Source organism: Ambystoma mexicanum, chromosome 13 (assembly GCF_040938575.1).
Source record: "Ambystoma mexicanum isolate Mex_15411 chromosome 13, UKY_AmexF1_1, whole genome shotgun sequence".
NCBI classification, from domain to species: Eukaryota; Metazoa; Chordata; class Amphibia; order Caudata; family Ambystomatidae; genus Ambystoma; species Ambystoma mexicanum.
Genome location: NC_090938.1, coordinates 314,331,852 through 314,347,475, shown reverse-complemented (window position 1 = coordinate 314,347,475; position 15,624 = coordinate 314,331,852). Strand labels below are relative to the sequence as shown.

The following is a 15,624-nucleotide window of genomic DNA, read 5'->3' as shown; positions in this document are numbered from 1 at the left end:
GTTGTCAATGGTGCACAGAGCCCATACCGCACGGATAACCAAGGCAAAGAGATTCCCTTGCTACCGTGGTTCCATCCTTGACTCCAGAGACCAGAAACACCAAGGAGTTTAGCACAACCGGTAAGTCTGAAGGAGAACAGATAGTAAACCGAACAGTGTTGAGCAAAGGTTGCAAAAGGCAACATGTTATGAATTGAAAGAACTTGTGTGTTACTGAACGCTTACGAAAGCCCAGGGAAAGACCAGCTGCCGAGTGGTCCGGTGCCACGTGGGTGCTCATTCGAAAGACTCTGGCTGATCCCCTTTTGCAGAATCTACAAATACCAGGCGGCACTAGGAGAGCCCAACGCAGAGTATCAGTGGTCATACGAGGGTCGAGTAAAACCCCTTGTACAATCAAAAGTCTTTGGAACGTTGTTAAAAGGAAAGCTAAGAGAAGTAAATCCTGCATTGTGAGAAGGCAAAGTGAACTGTGTATCTGTCCGTAGTGAACCCGACTGAGGCCCTCGGATGCAAGAGACTTTGTATGAAAGAGACTATGACACAGAAGGTCCTGATATTACTAAAAAGAACTGTTACCTCGTGCTGGAGAAGCCCAGAGGTGTGCAGTGCTCCGATGTCCCACCTTGTCCCGTGGTAAAAATGTGTGGAAGGGAAACTCCAGCTATACTATCCTGACTTATCATTTTGTGAACACTTCTTTCTTTTCTTGTGAACATTATCCCACACTGTTTTGTAACTTAGCTGTAAGGATTGGCAATCATTTTTTTTTTTTAGAAAAGGCCCATTTTTATTTGACAATACACCAGTAGGACTGCCTTATTATTATTTGATAGTTGTAGCTTGCTCCCTTCTTAAATTTAGGTTTAGATTAATAGTTTTTCTCAACCATTTATACAGTTTAATAAACACCCTTGAACTGTGATCACTTGTGTCACTTTACTGTTGCCACCATGAGTTCCTTACATGACTCAACCACTTTGATCCTTTGTTATAACACTGATTTTCTTTTACATATTTACCTGTACACATTTTTTGTATGAGAAATAGGGCAGGCATTCGTTTTTGATAGTACAGGCCATCTTCATTTGAATAAGACTGACTAGGACTGTGTTTTCTTTATTATGTGATGGTAGAGCCGACTCCCGTCATGGCTATAGGGCAAAGTAGGAGTTTCTCCAAACCCCAAGAATCTAGGTGTTGAAACGTGTAATGTCTGTGTCATACTTGTGATGCCATGCCTCCCTTACAGTGTTCAAATTTCAACTTTTTTCGGCTGAAGACAAGTCTTGGTACTGGCTATCTCTGAATAGTAACGGGTATTTTTCACTAGAGGTGTGAAACCCTAATTCTGCAGATGTCCCATTATCAGTCAATGTCTCGCTGTTACAGACCTGAAAGCATAAGTGAGAAAGTTCTACATCTCGTCAGTTTCCTGCCCTCTGGAGGTAGACAACTCCTCTTCAATCCAGAGGCAGCTCAAGTGATGAGGGACCCTAGACACCACAGGAAAACAGAGAGCCAAAGATGAAAGTCAGAAGAAAGAAATGTAAGTTATTCTGCTGCAGAACATTGGGTCTTGTACATGAAGAACAATGAGTTTGGTGGTGTCAGTGCAATGGTAATGCAGCAACAAGTAGGCCTTTTCTAGTTAGCATTCTTTGTGGATGGTTCTTAACAAGTTTATCCACAACATAGTAATTCCAGACCTCTTAATGGTTCTTTGTAACTAATGTGCTTCTAGCTGTCTGTTTTTGTGCAGGGTCTGGGAAGGCATCACGAGAATGACACAGACCACAGATTCACCTTCCTATGAAAAGCTTTATTTTCTTTGTCAAAATGGTGTAAGGCCTTACTTGCCCTTTAGTAAGGTGGGATTTCCCTACCTAAAGAAAACCAAGGATAGTCGATGTCAGTAAGTTGAAATAAAAAATTTGTGTCCAAAACCTATGCTTGCCCTACACAAAGTCTATATAATGTGTAAGGATGTTGGTAATAAAGTAAACTGTGTTCAATCATAAAGGTCTGAGCCTTTTCCAGCTCTTAAGCTTTCTGTTCACCACGTTCAAGAGGTCTAAGAAGGGTTTCGAATGGATTGTGTCCTCCAACGTATTCCTCATCTTTGACATGTGATGTCTAGCTTTTCGACAGAGTGCACCCTGCGTCAATGGCGTCAAGTCGATGTCCCTCGAAGGCCTCCGTTGAGGGAGACATCATTGGATGTTTACAAGTAACTCGGCACGCCTCATACTTGTGAAAGTATATTTCGAATGGATTGTGTCCTCCCACGTATTCCTTATCATGGATATTTCCATATCCAGCTTGCTGCTTCGGAAATTATTTTTCAGTGGAGGGCGGTGCGCGTCGATGACTGTCGAGTCGATGTCCCTCGAAGGCCTCCGTCTCGATGTCTACGTCATCAGTGGTATAAATAGTTGCGCGCAGCATCCGTTTCTCGGTTTCGTTTTTCCGACCTTCATGGGCTTCTGGAACGCGATGCTCGGTTCTGTGAAGAGAGCGAATTATTCAAGTTTTTGTCAAGAAAACCTTTGATTCCTCGGTACGAGATGGTCTCTTCGTCGGCTCCAACTACGCCCGATCTGGCTTCAAAAAGTGCTGAGATTATGGGGCAGAGATGTCCTTGACAGATCTCCACAAGGTCTGCCTATGGTGCTTCGGGGCAGAGCATCCCTGTTTGGAGTGCAAAGAGTGCCTTATTGAACGAAAGGGGAAGCTTCCGGTAGACAAGGTGTCCAAACCCCATAAGTCCCGGCCTGCTAGGCCTTCGACCGATGAGTCGAGAGGCGACTTTCCTCAGCGGAAGAAGGCCAAGCGTTCTAGGTCTCGTAGTGGTTCATGCCACTTTGTCCTTGTCGAGGCGCTCGAGTAAAAGGCACCGTCGGTCGCCTTCCTCTTCTTTGCCATGCAGCACCCCAGAGAGGTGACCTGCCCGTCCAAAAAGTCGACACTGGCAGAGTGGGAAGCTTTCAAACAGAGCAGGGCTCCGTCCGCGCCTTCTGTGGAAGCCGGCAAGGAGCGGTCTCGGCCGGAAACACGCACGCCCTCGAACCCGAGTAAACGACGGGATCCACATCGAGGGCCCTCGAGGCCTCAAACGGACAAGATATGGAAGGATCACTCGAGACGTGGTGAACGGTCAAGGTCGTTGACACCTTCGAAGCCAAAACCGTTGATGGGGCCCATCGGGTCATCGACCCGTGTCAGGCCTTCGGTGCTTTTGACGCCATTATCGCAGTCGATGCCGTCTGTACTGATTTCGTCCGTTCTGCCCCCAGGACCTGTGGACCCTCCAAAAAAGGCAATGTCTAAGTCCAAATCAACGCCTTCGACTGTTTTGAACCCTCTGAGTTCCACACCTGAGAATTTTTGCCCTCTACCAAAAAAGGATTTATTTTTTTAAGTCCCTCTCTTCCATTTTTGAGGTGGAGGAGTGTTCGGATGAGGAAGATGCCCCTTTTGGTCTCCATTATTGGACCCCTAATGTGCCTGAATGTCTCATTTCAGAGGAGAGTAGAATGCAAGATCTCTGTGACACTTTGCATAATGCAAGTGGCATTGGCACACCTCCTGAGCTGGTGTTCGGCAAGCCAGAGCCAGGGGAGCATGCTGACTCCTCCTAGCATCAACTTATGTCTAGAGTGGTGGAATATTTGGGCTGGTCTAGACCTCCAGTGCATTTTGATCAGGATGATTTCACCGACATTTTGGACCAAGGTCCGCCTACGGATCCTGTGTTCTCTTTCCATGTGGCTCTTCCTAAAAGGGTGGCCGGGAATTGGGAAACCCTGGAGACTAATCCGGCGGTGGACAAATCTTACAAGAAAATACTGCCCTTTCAGTAGTAACCCCAGCTACCTGTCCCAAAACCCCACTCCCAAGAGTCTGGTGGTTCAGGCAGCTATGGCTACCTCGAACAAGGCAGCATACCCTACCATCCCTCCTGATAAGGATGATAAGCACTTGGATGGATGGGCGCAGAAGGTATTTTCGGCAGGGAGTATGGCACTTAAGTCAGCCAACTCCATCTGTGCCTTGGCAACATTTTTGTACACTCTGTGGTAGTGCATAACTATGGCGGAGGAGCATATTCCAGAAGGGGATAAAAAGAACGGCTTCCTAGCTATTGTTAAGGATGGCAAGGAAGCCATGTGTGAGTCCCTTAAGTCTGGGTTGGATACTGCAGATACCGTCAGCAGGTCCATGGCTACGAGCACCATGATGCGCAGGTTTGCGTGGTTGCGTAAGTCAAGGTTTTGCACCTGATGTGCAGGCTCGTCTTCTCAACATACCATTTGACGGGTCTCATCTTTTTGGCAGCAAGGCTGACGAGAGCCTTGATAAATTGCAGACCCCTAAGGCGGCAGCCAAGTCTTTAGGTGCCCCCGTCAGGCAACCTCAGCCTTTTTGTCGTAGCTGACAACCTTGGAGGGGTCGTGCTTTTCGTTACTACTAATTTGGAAGTACGAGTGGAATGGCCAGTAAAAGAGACCAACAACAATGTCCTCATGGTGGACGAGGTAGAGGTGCCAAGCCAACTCAAGCTGCAGCCTCCTTGCCATCGGCATCTGCAGCAGCCGCTTCAAAACCGCTCTGAAGGCTTGCGTCGCAATTCAACAGTGGGGGGCAGACTGTCTCAGCATCTCGACGAATGATGGGCCATTACTTCGGATGCTTGTCCTCTGGAAACTATAGTCCACGGTTACTGCCTTCCTTTTATAGTGCAACCTCAGTCCAAGTCACCGGGGAAATAATCTTCGAGTATTCCGGATCTGCTCCTTGTGCAGGAAATCTTAACCCTGCTGGAGAAAGGCGCTATAGAACCAGTGCCTGTAACGGAGAAGAAAAAGGGTTGGTATTCCCTGTATTTTTTGATCCCCAAGAAAGACGGATGACTGAGACGCATCTTGGACTTGAGGTACTTGAACAAGTTCCTCAGGAAAGACAAATTCAAGATGGTCATTCTTTCTCAGATCCTTCAGGGCCTCCAACATCAGGATTGGTTGGTGTCATTGGACCTTCAGGATGCTTATTTTCATGTGCCGATTAATCTCAAGCACAGAAAATAACTGAGGTTCGTGGTTGGCGACTCATACGATCAGTTTCGAGTCCTGCCATTCGGGTTGACCTCCGCCCGAGGGTCTTCACCAAACTGATGGTAGTAGTGGCAGCGCACCTCAGGAGAGGGGGGATTCACGTCTACCCCTACCTGGACGATTGGCTGATCAGAGCATGTTCTGCCGAACAGGCGCTAGATCACCTGAAAGTCACCTGCCACTTCCTCCACAGACTGGGCTTCTCCCTCAATTTCAAGAAGTCACAAATGACACCTTCTCAACGGCTCCAATATATAGGATCTGTATTAGACACATCCCTGGCAAAGAGCTCGCCTCCCAGGTCGAGGGCGCAAGACATTCTTCAGATGGTTTCCAAATTCCAAAATGCCCAAAATTTTCAGGCCTATGACTTCTTAAGGTTTCTCGGCCTCATGGCATCCTGCATCTTTCTAGTGCCAGAGGCGAGTCTGAGAATGAGATCCATTCAATGGGCTCTAAAGACTCAATGGTTCCAGTTCTCAGGTCGAATGACGGATCTTCTCCAGATTCCGAACAAGGTTCGTCAAGATCTGCTATGGCAGACTTGTTCAGAGAATATCCTGAAGGGAGAGCTTTTTTTGCAACCATGGCTGGAGATCACAGTAGTGACGGACGCCTCACTCAAGGGGTGGGGAGCTCATGCCAACGATCTGACAATCAGCGGTGGTTGGTCTCCATCGGAGTCCAAACTACACATCAACCTTCTGGAACTGAGAGCAATCAGACTAGCGCTGAAAGCTTTCCTGCCATCTGTCAGAGGAAAGAATAGCCTGATAATGACGGACAACACAGTGGCCATGCATTATCTAAACAAGAGGTGGTGTAGGGTCACTACCTCTGTGCAGAGAGGCAATACAACTCTGGTATTGGGCAATTCAAGAAGGAATCTCTTTAACGGCAGTTCACCTAGCCGGGGAAGAGAATATGATGGCAGATGCTCTGAGCAGGCAGAGCACGGTGTCCCACGAATGGGAACTGGCTCAGGAAGTCATTCAAGAGATCTTTGCCCTTTGGGGAACCCCTCAAGCGGACCTATTTGCGACCGGGATCAATTGGAAGTGCGAAAGGTATTGCTCAAGGGAATTTCCCAGAGGAGCCCACTTTTGTACGTGTTCCCTCCGATTCCCGTCATTCCTCAGGTCATCAGGAAACTGAGACGCTTCGGGAGCCGCATGATCCTAATTGCCCCGGATTGGGCCAGGAGAACGTGGTACCCGGACCTTCTAGACATGTCCATCTGTCCCCCAGTACGTTTTCCTCAGAGAGAAAACCTTCTCTCTCAAATGGAGGCTCAGGTTCTCCATCCAGAGGTCAAAACGCTCAACCTTCACGCTTGGTATCTGAAAGGCTGAGATACAAGGATTGGAACCTTCCAGATGACATCATGGAGGTGTTGCTTTCGGCAAGAAGGCCAGCAACAAAATCTCTATACCGTTGCCGTTGGAAAAAGTTTTGCAACTGGTGCAGAGAAAAGAATGTCGATCCCTTTCTGTGTTCTATTCTGGAAGAACTGTCCTTCCTCCTGACCTTAGCACATAGAGGTATAAATGTTGGAACCATTAAAGGTCATCTTGCGGCGCTTTTCATCTTCAAGCGCTCGTCGGAAGAATGCTCCTACTTCAAAATTCCTTTGATAGTACAATTCTTAAAAGGACTCACTAATGTTTCCTCCTTACCCATTTCAAGTGCCAATTTGGGATCTCAATTTGGTCCTAAAATTCTTAATGTTTGCTCCTTTTGAGCCTTTACACACTTGTCCATTAAGATTATTGACATGGGAAACTGCTTTCCTAGTTGCTTTAACATCTGCAAGAAGAGTGAGCGAATTGCAGGCACCATCTTCTGGGCCACCCTATACTGTGTTCCATAAGGACAGAGTTGTGTTGAGGGTTAAACCCTCATTTTTACCAAAAGTGGTACCTGATTTTGATTTAAGTCAGAGAATTGTCTTGCCCGCATTCTATCCTCAACCTCATCCTAGTAAGGAGGAGGAAAGATTACACAGGTTGGATCCGAAAAGAGCTTTAAGCTTTTACATCTCTAGGCTTTCCAAGCTTAGAGTGGACAATCAACTGTTTATTGGCTACACAGGAAAGAAATTGGGTCAGTCAGTGACAAAGCAAACAATATCACGCTGGATTGTGCTTTGTGCTTTGTATTTCAGAATGCTACAGATTAGCACAAAAAGACCCACCAGAAGGTCTAAGGGCTCATTCCACGAGAGGCATAGCCTCTTCAACAGCCCTAATAAAGAGGTGTTCCTGTAAGGTCCATTTGTGAAGCAGCAACTTGGTCCTCGCTGCACACTTTCTCAAAATTCTATAGCCTGGATGCTTCTCAGTCTAAGGAGCTTAATTTTGGTAAAGCAGTACTATACTCAGCCATCTAAGAGTATCGAAAAATCTACCCCCTCCTCCAGAGGAATTGTCCATACTGCTTTGGGAGTCTATCTAAGATGAGGATAACGTTGGAGGACACAATCCACTCGAAGAACTACCTTCTTTCGATTGGATGTTCCTCCAACGTATTCTTCATCGCCCTCCCATCCTTCCCCTCTGTAGATTTTTCCGGGCTATTGCCACTACAACTCTTGCAAGGTAAATACCTGTCTGCCGGCACAGTCTACACAGTAAAAAATCAATAATGAAGGGGGAAAAACAGAACTGCGGCCAAGGGGCGCCGCGCGTGCTACTTATACACCCGATGACGTCACCCTGGACAGAGGCCTTCGAGGGACCATCGACTCGACATCGATGCACGGCGCCCTCTGCCGAAAAATGTTTCCGAAGCACTAAAGCTGGATGGAATACATCTAAAATGAGGAATACGGTGGAGGAACATCCAATCGAAAGAACGTTACCAGTTGGTAAGTAACTTGTTCTTTGACTGGATGTTCCTCCAACGTATTCCTCATCGCCTTCCCAACCTACCCCTCTGTAGAATTTCCTGTGTTATTACAGCTTTCGTTCCAACAAAGCTGGGTACTGTCCTGCCTTTGTTTATGGGCATTTTTGCTAACACAAGGAGGGGAAAAACAGAACTGAGGCCAATGGGCACTGTGCATGCTACTTATAACATCGCGGAGGCCTTCGAGGGACATCGACTCGATGCCATTGATGCAGGGCACCCTCTGCCAAATTTAAAAAAAAAAATAATTAAAAAAAAGTTAGCCGAAGCTGGACATTACATGTCAAAGATGAGGAATACGTTGGAGGAACATCCAGTCGAAAGTAACTAGTTCTTCCAGACTTTGTGAGAGTGGGAGGATATGTGATAGTGTAGCAGTTGGACATGATAGGGGAGATGCAAAAAGTGACAAAATGTAATGCAAAAAGGGGTGCAAAGATGTTAAAAACACACACCTGGTTTTGAATTTGTGATGAAAGAAGGAATAAGTGACAATATGTAAGCAAGGGGGCAGAATGGTGTAGGCACACTTTGGTTCAACAGTCGTTTGTTAGTTGACAGACAATGATCAGCAATCACTCACTGGTGTTCAGCAGGGTGCATAGATTTGCAGAGGCCCAAAGTTTGTGGGGTAGCGGGTTGCTTACCTGGGGACTGTTCTGTGATTTGTTGCAGGTGCAAAAGGAGGAGCCTGCCCAGGCTCAGACAGGCACAGTCAGGGGCCTTTGTTCATGGTCCTTGAGTCGGGGGATGGCGTTCTGGCTCCCGATAGGTCCACAAGTAGTGGCGGTAGGCCAATCAGCAGTGGCCCGCACATGGCAGCAGGGCACTCCAGTGTTTGTAGAGTCGGGCTGCCATGTTTTAGAGGTCCAGGTCAGAAGCACCTAGTTGCAATTATGCTCCAAACACAGTTGTATTCAGGCCTCACCCCTTCTGCATGCACTGGAGCGCTAGGCAATGAAAACGAATGCTCTGCAGGGAGGGCAAAGGCACATGTGTGCTTCGTCAGTGATTAAATAATGCCCAAGCACTGCAGGGCTTTCCTGATGTCGCTGATGTTGCTTTCAGTCTCCTGCAGCCTCGTGTAGCCTAACGAGGTACTGCCTTGCCAAATGCAATCAGAGTGCCCTTTAGTAATTGAGGTATCAATGTCCTCCTGTTCCAAAGTAAGGGGCCAGTTTGTCATTATCTAGTAGATTTAAGGGGAGACATTTATCAGGATTAGAATAGATTTCCTTGTAATATTTAATCCATTCTAGTACAATATTGGATTTTCTGTGATTATCCGAGAACTTCGATGTATGGTGTGAATCCTTTCGTAGAAACACATCTCTTTATTAGCCTGTGTTCTAGTTTTGTTGGAATAAAACATATCTGAGATGTAATCTCATTTTTATATTCTTGTTTTAATTTTCTATTTTCTGACTTTTTATTCTGAAACCGGATCTTTGACAAAGTCTGTTTTGCCTCACCGTTTATAATTTTTTATTTAATTTTAGGTTAACTAATTCATTGTTGCTATGAGGACGCGAATGAGAGTTCTGTATTTTAAGTATTAGAATTCCTCTCCTCCAACTCTATTATTGGAGTTTTTAAAAAAAGTAGTAAAGGATTCAGGCTCACTGTACGTTCCTAACTTTGAGGATATTGCCCATAAGATTGTCAATTATTAAATGTATTAAATCGATAGACTACCTTGGGATTGCATTTGAGTTTAGTGGAAGTATAATTTATTTTAAAGGAAGCCAGAAGAGGTAGGTAGGTCTGTCCTAGATTTGAGTCCGGAGTAATTTGGAATATTGCGTGATCACCAACGGTACCTTCCACTAGCTTAAAGTCTAAATAGCAGTGCAGAAAAAAATCTAAAAGTGAAAATATCGTCAATCGTGGAGGCCTGTTTCCCTCTTCATATGTTTAGTGGGTATGTCTGTGGCTATGTTACCATTTATTCTGTGTCCCAAAGATTCATCAGGGCATTCCAGCTTCTGGACTCGCTTTTGTTACTCATAGGTTGCATCTCAGTACCCTCATCTGCTATATTTAATTGGAATTCAGATCCCCAACAAGTATAATTTTGTGCAGGGGTCTCTCATTCCAAACCGTGGGAACATGTCCAAAACAGCCAAAATGATTTCCTTGAGAGATTTTGGCTGGATTCCAATAAACGTTTAAAAGCAAAAATGTTGTATGTCGTCTGAATCATGGTTATAACAGGAAATATTTACTGCTAATATTTCATTGCAGATAGAGCTCAGTTGGACAGCCTTACTAATAAGGTTTGATCGAATAGTGGTAGGAGACCACCAGATGGACGCCGTTTACATATAGGAATGTGAGAAATTGTGTATCCTTCCAAAAAAGGACATTCAATGAACCAGGTTTCTTGGAAACATAAAATATTGCGTTCTCAGAGAAAAATCATCATTGCAATCTTTAAATAGCTGGTTCCTCGTGTATTCCTGCAGATAATCTTTAATTGAGGCGATTAATAGTTTCATAGGCGAACCCCTGAAGTAGGCCCATTTTAATAATGAAGATGCAAGCCAAGACCAGTCGCGGTAGAATTTGGTTTTGGTTGGACCATAAAAGAAACATTACGTTGATCAGATTTATTGTTTTGTGTATTTTTATAGAACCAACTATACCAGGATCTGTGGACTTGTCCGGGCAAATGATTGACTATGCCTTGGAAGCATTACCCAGAGCCTCTTTAATTCTAAAAATGTTGTAGCTGAACTGACCAAAGGCTAATGCTTGGTCCATAACGGACAGAATTAGATTAGAAACAAAATGTATGTGAACCAAATCGGTTCCATATTCCTTGGGAAATGGGACCAATTCGATGTCTTTTGAGATTTGTCACAGGAATGTTTTTTCATGCAATAAGATGTTGTGAGGATTTTAAATCAAAGGGGTAGCCTGAAAGATGCATTGCAGCCCCACTGCTTAGATGATGGGTAAATGGGGCAAGCCTCTTGGTGTGGCTTTGGACTACTGTTCTTTTTTTAAAAAGCGAATTGCGTTTGTCTTCTAAAATGCAAAAATGAGGAGTCCAGCTATTGTGCACTGAAGCAGTTTGGTGTTTAAAATATTCCTGGTTGATCAGCGTTTTTCTTCTAGGGTGCGAAAGTGTGAGGTATTAGTAACCAATACAGTTCCTTCTTGAGTGTTTCATGCTGATAGTGAGCAGGATAGTTCCCATGATTGCAGATCCTTTTCTGCTTCTTGCGTAGAAATGCCTGACTGGTTTAACTCCTCATCTGATATGTTCTCTACCCATGTATTGCAATTTGGGGCACCTTTTAGGGACTCTCGAGAAACTAATGTATGTTTCTGTTTGCTGAGACGCTACTGGGAACATAGACTTTATTCCAAATATCTGCCAACTTTAATTGCTTGTTTTTCTTTAAGTTAGTGACCGGTTTTCAACTGCCTGGCAGCTCAGGATTTAATCTTTGTTCCACTGGTGGTGAGCTGGATTTATTTCCATAATAGAGAGTTCTAATTTGCACAGTAATTTCCAGAATCCTGTGTTTTACTGGAGAGATATTTTTGGTGGTTTGACTTTTTTTTATTAATATATATATTTTTTTTTTGTTACCTCTTTCCACTGGGAATCTTCTGTTTTGGTAATTTTGTTCTGTAAGAATAACGGTGAGACCTTGATAACTGAAATGGACGCACCATTTCCCTCGTGCTCATGTATCGAATGTATAGATTATTTTCAATTTTTTTGCTCCTTTGGCTGGCATGCATACTGAAGATTAACATTGGAGCCTGAGCTGTTAGTTTCATAGGAGCCTGTAAAGGCCATGATTTGCTCTTTGTCTCTCACAGATGTATTGTTCCAACTTATCTGTAGTTGTAAGGAAAATCATTTTTTGATCCCAAAGTTCTTGGTGAATGTTTTCATATAATTTCACCACAGAATTTAACCCACAATTTAGAGCAAAAATTGTTGGTTGAGAAGTGTCAAGTGTCATTCCGGTGTTCCTGAGTCTTAGGTGACGTGAGAGGTGCAGGAGAGGGATAATAGGCATAAGAAGAGGCTACAGGAAATGTCATCTCATAATTTAAAAAAAATAGTGAGATCTAGCCAATAAGTCGGCTGAGTCGGAAAAGGTGTTGAACAACAGTGACAAAATAGTACATTCCTACTTGAGGCTGGGCTACTTGAGGGTGTGGTGAGTCCTCTCTGTACAAGGTTGGGGGGAGGCAGGCACTCTCATCTATGACCAAGGGGATTTACATTACTAGACTTAGTCTTTCTCTTTCAGTGGGTGACGTCTGAGTATCTGTTAGTCTGCATTAATCCCGTGATCTTAACTTGGGTGGTTCCTTTCGAGGTGGTAGATGGCAGAGCGTCAAAAAATGAATTGGTTAACTTTAGCCTGTGGTGGGACTTGGTGCAAAACAGCATGGGAGGCTACAGCAGACTTACTTTGCAGCTCATACGTGGTCAATGAAAAAATAAACATTAGCCACACTTTCAAAATATTGTACTTTTTTAAAACGATTTTTAATAATCTTTACCTTTTAAATATTCAAAGATCTCACACCTAGGCAGAAGTGCTCACTTTTTATTAATGAAATTGAGGTCCTCATGGTGAACTAAGGTTGAAATACTTGTCCTTTCTATTGTTCATCCCAGTGTGCAAGGAAGATGGATAGACACTGCTAAAGGTTTAGTGGCTGTGGTTGCTTGATTTGGCAATAGGCAGACGATTTAGAAAAGTAGGAGCCCCTTCATGTACAATGCACCTAACCGCAGGTACTGCCTTTCCCCAGTTCCTATTGAGCATTTGGACCTTCTCTAAAGGGGAATATTTTATTTAACTTGTGTGCATGTTTTCTCATTTCAGCGAATGGAGTACAGCGGTGGGGGAATAATCCTCTGAAAAGAAGGAAGATCAGTTTGCACAACAGGTCATTTTTACCAAATTGTTTCTTTCTTTGTTTCCTGCACTTTTCTAACCAAAAACTGTCCGCCTCCCCAAATTAGCCTAATCCTATAGTCCACAACGAGACTTATGTTTTAATTTGCTGTTTTCTGTCTGTGTGTTTCAGGTTGCTTCATGCGCTCGAAGAATGACTGGTTGAGATTTGGACACCACCTCGCCCACCACCCCCTTCAGTTCCCAACTGCTCTGCAACATAACATGCAAAAGTGAAGAATGGTTACAATTTTACCTATTGTTTGTCCTATCCTGTGTTTTCATTTTGTTTTTTCCCCAGGTACATTGGTTTCAAGAACTTTTGAGCAGGTAGATTGGAGGCAGCGAGGCACATGAAGTAAGAGGCCTGATGGGAAGGACTTCTAGTCAATTCTGAAAGTATGGTGCGCACTGGACAGTAAATGAATTTGCCGTCACCTGGACATGTGTAGAAGGGGCCTGTGTCATCCTAAATGAGCCACAACTCCTCACAATCAACTTTTACTCCGACTGTCCTATTTAAAAAACCTTACTATTGTGTTTAATGTTGCTTCCAACAGTGGTGGACTGAAAAAAAAGGCAATACTAACCTATTGGTTTTTCAAGAAATATTTAATGTATGCGAGAGCTGTTGATAGTATAATAAAGGTTGCACTGTAGCATAGTAATTGATTACACTAAACAGTAGGTGGTTGCTATGGATTAAGCTAATACAAATGGAAAGCAGCATATCAAACTCTAGCCGGACCTAAGCTAGGTAAACACATGGACATAGGGGAGATGTGGTTTAATCTAGTGACAAAGTTTCTGATCTGGAGACCTAGATTCTAATTCTAGCTTTGGACAGTAGAACAAAAGTGTTTCTTGGCAAATCACTGTCTTAATGTAGATCAAATTAAATGTTTAAACACCAAGTGTAGTGTGTGGAGTCTAGTAATGTTATGCGTTCCTTATGTTAAATTCTCCTGCTAAACTTAATGTTCTTTGGAGCTAGGGCTGCACTCTCCCTCTGCCTTGATTAACTGATATGCTTTTTCTTTCCTAGTGGCTGTTGGGAAGATTACCTCCCCATACCCCTTCCTTGCATGCCATTTAAGGTCAATTATTACAAACATCCTGTGAGACTGAGCCCCATAGTAGCACTCTAGTGTGTGGCCCTTTGTGGTTTGTCGGCCCATGAATGGTTTTATCGAAGTAAAGGGAAAAACCTGCTAAGAACCTTTGCATAGACTGGACAAATCGGGCCCCATTTATTAGACTTGCAAGTCAACAGACAATATCCCTTCATGCCCAACCACCCGAGACAACCCAGCTGGCACTCCAACTCACCTGCCCCTATAATATCCCTGTGGTCCGACTCCATCCTGAACACATCTCACTGATTTACCTTTCCTGCCCCTGTCCAAACAATGGGCACTTTTGTACTCCACCCGAGCCCTTCCTCTATTTCCAGTTCCTTGCAAGTAGTGCATCCATCTGACAATTTCCGATGTCCACTTCCACCAGGAGAAGGGTGTTAAGCCTCCTGGCACGCTTCCGCTGGAGAATAATGTTCCATTGTGTCAGCTGGTATGGACTGACAAGATCCAAACTTGGCGGCTGAGTGGACTGCTCCTGTGCACTTAGGAGCCTCATGAAGCACTGTCCCAGCCATCCTTACGGCGCATGCCCCGCCAGAGGACGCTCGGGTGCAAACTGTTAGTACAGTTTTCCAAAGTCCAAATTAGGGCTTCATAAAACCATATCTGAAGCAGTACAAACTCCACTCTTAGTACAAGCCTGTTCTACTTGAGAACATTTGGTTCAGAGACAGAGCAGCCAGACTTATCTTGGAAGGGTGAGAGTGCTGTATTAAACCCTGAAATTCTATGGGCCTCATTATGAGTCTGGCGGTAGCCGTGGCAGTAAAAACGGCATGGCTGCCGCCGGAGTAATTTTTTTTTTCACGCCCGGCAATGGGGACTTACCGGGACATTACAGCCCTGTCGGTCCCAGTAATTGCCCGTTGTCGGGCGCTGGACAATATTACTCCCCATTCGAGTCCCACTGGCCTCAATGGGAATGGGGAGGATGGATGCACTGGCACCAATCATGAATGGTGCTGGTACATCCGTCAAGGTCTGCGAGCGGGTGCCGTGCCGCCTGCCAGGTTAGACCTGGCGGGCTGAAAGGCACCCTCTCGCAGAACTCGTAGTTTGCCGGTGTAACGTCGAAATCTGCTCAGCGTCGAAAAATGCTTAGGGTGCTACTGCGCATGAGTGAATTTCAATGGCAAAGCAAAATCCGACGGTACATGTAACGTTGGATTTTGCTTACCTGTCAGAAAATGCTTTCTGGTCTACGGGGCAGCGGGGGCAGGGGCAGTGCTACATTAATCCTATTAACCCTATGTTTCCACAGGACATATTATCTATTTTAACCCTATGTTGTGGAGGGCAGTGCAGCATGGCATTAACCGTTAGAAAATGCTTTCTGCCGTCAGAAAATGCTTTCTGGTCTACGGAGCAGGGGCACGGGCAGGGGCAGCACTACATTAACCCTATGTTTCCACAGGGCATATTATCTATTTTAACCCTATGTTGTGCAGGGCAGTGCAGCATAGCATTAACCCATCAGAAAATGCTTTCTGGTCTACGGGGCAGGGGCAGTGCTACATTAACCCTATTAAC

At 44.8% G+C, this 15,624-nt stretch overlaps 1 protein-coding gene across 2 annotated transcripts in view; it reads left to right on the top strand.

Annotated features, from left to right (window-relative positions):
* EMC4 (ER membrane protein complex subunit 4) overlaps positions 1 to 13,869 on the top strand; it is a 619,623-nt gene extending 605,754 nt beyond the window's left edge. For both annotated transcript variants that reach the window (XM_069633780.1, XM_069633779.1), the window contains exons 6-7: positions 12,884 to 12,947; positions 13,089 to 13,869. In XM_069633780.1, the coding sequence (XP_069489881.1) occupies positions 12,884 to 12,919 (36 nt within the window). In that variant the 3' untranslated portion in view covers positions 12,920 to 12,947; positions 13,089 to 13,869. The remainder of the gene's footprint in view (positions 1 to 12,883; positions 12,948 to 13,088) is intronic.
* The last annotated feature ends 1,755 nt before the right edge of the window (positions 13,870 to 15,624 follow it).